Source organism: Pteropus alecto, unplaced genomic scaffold (assembly GCF_000325575.1).
Source record: "Pteropus alecto unplaced genomic scaffold, ASM32557v1 scaffold114, whole genome shotgun sequence".
Classification (NCBI taxonomy): Eukaryota; Metazoa; Chordata; class Mammalia; order Chiroptera; family Pteropodidae; genus Pteropus; species Pteropus alecto.
In genome coordinates, this window is record NW_006435793.1 from 3,887,473 (window position 1) to 3,893,468 (window position 5,996).

At 50.9% G+C, this 5,996-nt stretch overlaps 1 protein-coding gene across 1 annotated transcript; it reads right to left on the minus strand.

Moving 5' to 3' along the window:
• Positions 1-406: 406 nt before the first annotated feature.
• ALDH1B1 (aldehyde dehydrogenase 1 family member B1) lies at positions 407-2,151 on the minus strand. Its single transcript, XM_006927082.2, is given in 7 exon segments — positions 407-816; positions 819-1,202; positions 1,205-1,433; positions 1,435-1,487; positions 1,490-1,852; positions 1,855-2,040; positions 2,043-2,151. Coding segments are annotated over 7 exon segments (1,518 nt in total). The 3' UTR covers positions 407-622.
• Positions 2,152-5,996: the final 3,845 nt, after the last annotated feature.

The following is a 5,996-nucleotide window of genomic DNA, read 5'->3' on the forward strand; positions in this document are numbered from 1 at the left end:
ATCATACAAGGAATATTCCACGGAAACATTGTGTTTATCCACTCATTAGTTAGTGGACATTTCAGTTGTTTTAGCTTATTTTAAAGGAATGGTTATGTAAATGCATTCTTTGCCATTCCTTCCCTCAAATTAAAGAAAATCAGTAGCAAAATGTAGGGCGAAAAAGCAAAATAGCAAGCAACTGGTGCTTAGAAAAGGAAAAGCATCCTTAATTTTTAAGTTAAATCAATGAAGAACGAGGCCAAGAGTTGGCATCCATCAAAACTCCTAATGCCTTCTAATCCCATGTCCGAGGAGAGTCCGCCCACTAGGCCAGCAGGCTAATCTACTGGGAAGTCCTTCCAGATCAGTGGTTTTTAATCTATCTTCCAGAGACTCCTAAGGATTCATGGAAATTACTCGGCCTCCAAGGGGGCTGGGACTGGGACTCAGGTAGATAGGACTCTCAGCCCGGCCGCCACCCCTGCTTTAGAGCAGCTCTGATTTTAATTGTTTCATTTGTTTCAGTCTAAGAGTTCATTTGGAACAAATAAATGGTCCATGGCTAAAAAAATGTTTGGCAACCACTGGCAGGTAGTTGTGGAATCCTCGGACTGGGGTTGGGTCTCCATGGTGGACAGTCTTACGAGTTCTGTGGAACCTTGATGGTGACTGTCTTCACCTCCGTGTAGGCCTTAAGCCCATCCTCCCCCAGCTCCCTCCCATTGCCAGATTCCTTAAAGCCTCCAAACGGCGTGTGGTAGGTGACAATGTTATAGGTGTTCACCCACACCATCCCAGCTTAAAGTGCCAGTGTGAAGTACGTGGCCTTGTCCTGAACACAGCGGCAGCCAGGCCATACCTGGTGTTGTTGGCCCTCTCAATCACCTCTTCTATCTTCTTGAACTTGAACAGGGGCTGCACAGGCCCAAAGATCTCCTCCTTGGTGATCCTCATGTCCTCCTGCACATCACCAAAGACTGTTGGCTTGATAAAGAAACCATGCTCCCCAAAACACTCCCCACCGCAGAGAAGTTTTGCCCCCTCCTTCTGGTCAAGCTAGATGTATCCGAGGATTCGTTCAAACTGCTCCTTGTCCACCTGGGGTCCCTGCTGGGTGTCCAGCTCAAAGAGATTCCCAACTTTTCTCTGCTCAGCTTTCTCTACGGTTCTCTCGAGAAACTCATCATAGATGGATTCCTCAGTGAAGGTCCAGGACCCCCACAGCAGCACTGGCCCATATTGAAGAGGGCTTTGTGGCCCTGCTCCACAGCGTGACTCATGTCAGCATCAGCCGACACAATGCTGGGGCTCTTCCCACCCAGCTCCAGGGTGACTCTCTTGAGGTTGGACTCTCCGGCTGCCTTCTGGATCAGGTGGCCCACCTCAGTGGAGCCAGTGAAGGCAACTTTGTCAATATCCATGTGGTAGGCAATGGCTGCTCCTCCTGTTGTTGCCATAGCCTGTGAGGATGTTCACCACCCCAGTGGGGAATCCCACCTCCTTATGAGGGAGGCCACATACAGGGCAGAGAGGGAGGTCTGCTGTGCGATCTTCAAGACCCCTGTATTGCCGGTGGCAAGCCCCAGGGCGAGCTTCCAGCCCTGCGTGACCAAGGGGAAATTCCATGGGATTATCTGGCCACAGACACCAACAGGCTCATGCCGAGTAAAGCAGAAATGCTCGCCGTCCATGGGGAAGGCCTTGCCATGCCACTGGTCAGCCCAGCCTGCAAAATACCAGTACACCTTGATGACCTCATCCAGGTCCAAGACATAAGACTCCTGGAAAGGCTTCTCATTATCCAAGGTCTCCAGTGAGGCCAAGTAGAAACGATCCCGCTCTACTAGGTCAGTCTAGCGGTTCAACAGCCAGACCGCTCGGAGGTATCCATCCCGTGCCATGGAGACCCTCCGCGGAAGGCCTCCCAGGCCGCTTTCACTGCCCGATCCACATCTGCCCAGTCCCCTTCAGCCACGTGGCCTATGACCTCTCCCGTGGCAGGGTTGACAGTTGGGAAGGTCTTCTTGCTGACTGAATCTTGCCACTCGTTGTTAACTCGTTGTAGCGGATGTCTGGGTTCTGGACCGGGCTTGGGAGGGCAGCTGCTGCGGAGTACGGGGCCGTCCTGCCGCTCAGGCAAAGCAGCCGGGGCATCAGAAAACGCAGCATGCTGAATACTCTGGAGATGGACAGAGGAACCAGGATGGACAGGTGAAAGGGGGCCAGGTACCACAAAGGCCCCAAAGGCCCACCAGCCCCGATGTTCCAAGACTCTAGCATAAAGTGGTGTCATCTCGAAAAAAAACAAACAAACATGGATTGTAAGGTGTACAAAAGCCCTGAAGAACTCTCTGACCTAAGTCCATCATGCCCCATCTATCCTCCGGCTCATTCCCTCACCTCTTCTGAGTCTTTACTCAAATGTCACTTTCTCAGCAAGGCCTTCCTTGACCACCCTTTATAAAATAGTAACTTTCCTCACTTCCAGCACTCTCTATCCGCTGTCCCATGCTTCATTTTTCCCCATCTGACATATCAAATAGTATATTTACATGCTTATACGTTATTGTCCGTCTCTCCCCAATCAAACATCAGCTCCATGAGAGCAGGATTTTTCCTCCCTGTTTTGTTTATTGCTATGTCTCTGCTCCCTGGAATAAAGCTTGCTACAGAGCAGCTGCTCAATAGATAGTTATTAAATGCTGTATTGAGGACACATCAAAATTTCCACAATGGCTCTTTAATTGACCTAAGAATGGAGTAGACACTGAAGAGACTCAGAGCTGTTCTCTTAGAGAGGGGCTTACATCACTTCACCTCTGTGCCTCAGTTTCCTCATATGTGAAATGCCTCAGGGAGCTATGCTGAATGGAGTCAAGCATAAAAAGCTGGCAACACCCTCAGAAACCAGCCTAGCCCAGGCCCCTAAGCACAGATCTCAGCTTCCCAGAAGTGCGTCAAGTCCATCAGCAACTGGAAAGAAAGGCCTGTTGATTTTTGACTATAACTCTGAAAACTGTGTAGATGATTAAAACAGCAACTGTAAAATGTAAACAATATAAAAAATATATTCAATAAAATTTAAATGGTGTACAAAGTTTCTAGATTTTTTGAAGCGGTCACTCTCCAGCCAGAACAACAACCACTCTGCCTTTGCTCTCTCACTTTGAGTCTTGCCCTACTCAGCATCAAAAAGGAATTGCACCTGCCTACCCCGCCCCACTCCCTACCCTTTGCCAGTGGGCAGGAAAAAGAGCGAAGAACTCATCTAGAAAAGCACCCAGCCAGGTCCTCAGCTCCATACAAATCAATGCCGTCCAGGAAAGCCCTCCCTTGGGGGGAAGTTTAGCCAGCAGACCTGTCAGGGGTGCACTTGGGTTCTACTCTGCTCAGGGCTCTGCCCCATGCTGGGACAGACGCAGCCTCGGGTCCAACAGGCCGGGTCTGAGGAGGGAGTGGTCCACTGGGAGGTAGATGTAAGAAGCAGTCACTAATCCATGGTGGTAGCAGAGGAGCTCAACAGGCAGGATGGGTGGTCACAGACCAAGGGTGGGAAACCTTCCATGCCAAGCTAAGGCTGTTCCTACTCTCGGGGCCTATATGAGGACTGCCCTGGCACCTCCACTTGCATATAGATAGATCACTGCTCACTGGTGCACCAGGCTTTACAGTTTCCAGGCCACCTCAGCACTTAACTCACAAAAACTTCCAGCAGCCCTGGGGCTATCAGAGCAGATGATGACCCCCATTCTGGAAGACGGATAGCGATCAGAGAGGTTCAGGGGCTCACTGGGGACACATAACAAGCAAGTACTAGGAGCCTTAGCTGAGGTTCCTACAGCCCTAGCTTTGTTTCCTCCTGACTAGGGCAATTTCTTCGGTTCCCTGTATTAGTGCCCACTGTGTCAAGGACCAGACCTTCCGAATGATCGAGGGAGGACTGGGTGGCACCCACCTCACCCTTTCTGCGGGAGGAAGCGCGCCTCCTGGCCTCTTGGCTATGGTCAGGAGCCCTTGGCTGGAGTGGGCTGGGTGGGCAAGACAGCTGAGTTCGAGATAACAGGGAAAGTTTGGTGGGAGGAGCGTGGCGGGGGGTGGGGCGCGTGTAGGTGTCTACATCCTCGGGGCCCATCAGGCGCCACCTCAGGACCTGGGTGCGGGAGGAGAAGTGGAAAGCGTGGAGAGAGTCCTCAGTGCACACAGGGTAAAAGGGTCAGCCCCAGATGGGGAAGCCGAGGCTTAGAGAGGAAGCCTTCGCCTCCATCGCGGACGGGAATTGCGGCCTTTCCCGGGGGTACGAGGGGAGAAAGGCGCTCGTTACCTGCGACAAGTGCCGGCTCGCGCTCAGGTGCAGGTTCAGGCTCTCCCAGGTCTAGCCTCGCCTCTCGCCGGGTCCTCGCCGCAGGGCCCGCCTCTCCACGCAATTCAGAGGCTCAGCTGCCTCTGGAGGCTCCGCCTGAGCCCGGGGTACCGCGGTCTCTGGCCTCAACGCCAAGGCCACGCCTCCGTCTAGGCCCGGGAGGGTCCGGGTTTTCGGTGAGGGGAGGAGCACCACGCCCTACCCTGGTCATCCTGCGCCACGCAAGCGCACTCTCCCTCTCAAAGTGCCTGTTTGGGAATGCAAAGATCCAGGGGGCGCGTGCAAAGATCCAGGGGACGCGTGCAAAGATCCAGGGGGCGCGTGCAAAGATCCAGAGGGCGCGCGTGCAAAGATCCAGGGGGCGCGTGCCTTCCCCAGGTCACACAGCAGTTGGAGACTGGGCCCCAATTATATTTTGCTTTTCTCCCTCTCGCACGTCGCATATCGTTAAGTTGCCATCCACAGCTTCTCCTTACCCTCTTTTGTGCCTCCCCTGTTTTATTTCTTTGGTTCACTAATTTCTGACTGTCTGCCACCTTCAGTGCTCTTCCCCAGTTGTTAGAAGATTTCATATTTGTGCATTTTTAAAATGCATTTTTTTTCTTTTTTGTCCTAAGGAGAAAAAGATTATATGCACGCTGTAGAAAGCTTGGAAAACAAAAGAGGATAAAGAAAGAAAAAAAAAATTATCTTCAATCCTTTTACCCAACAGTTGCCATTTGTCTTTCTGGAATTTTTTTCCTCTGCGTTTTTCAATTTTTTTTTTTAATTGAAATAAAATCATAGGCCGACCTCTATTTTGCCACCTGCTTTTTTTCTTTTTAACTTAGTGATTTATTATGAACCTTTTCTTATTTCACTAATTAATTACAAGACATCATCCTCCCCATGGTAGCACAGAATTCCATGGTCAGGAGGACTATTGAAGGACATTTAATTGTCTCCATCTTGTTGTTGCTAGAAAGGATGCTAAGGCAGACATCCTGGACACGCCTCTTTCACCCACTCCACCTCCACTGCACCCTCCTTCTGGTCAAAGAGGTTGCAAAGATAAGAGGTAAGTCTCCAGCCTTGTTTGCAGCTAGAGTCCTGGATGTGAACTAGGTGCTGTCTATTACCATTGCCATATGTGGAAGGTGGAGGGTACAGTCCTGCCCCTTTGGGACCTCACTTAGCATGGTAGCAGAAATGTGAGGATTTTCTGCAATAAGCATTCTTAGTCCCTTTCCCAGCTTCTTGAGTGTGGAGTGGCATCTGTGGCTGCAGCTCGACTCCGGCTACCTGCTCTTTGAACCATGGCTGCCGGGGTGTGTCTTGAGCTAAATAGCTCCAGAGGTGGCCTCAGAGAGTGACAAGGCTGGTGGGCCACTGTCCATCTTGGTCTGGAAGTCAGGCCTGAAGGACTACCGAAGGCCTGCTTCTCCCGCTGGCCCCTCCAGCAACTCTGTCAGCACCCAATTCTCTGTATTAAATCTCTGCCTTTCCACATATTTAGATTGTTCAGATCTTCCTGCTTGAACCTGACTGCTTCACAGGCTTCTCTCCTTAAGCTGTATCTCTACGGAATGTTTTGTTACTGTGTCATCCTTAAGACGTTCACAGTCCTGGCTGCATATCTTAGTTGTTCACTAAAATCCCTATAGCTTACATCCTG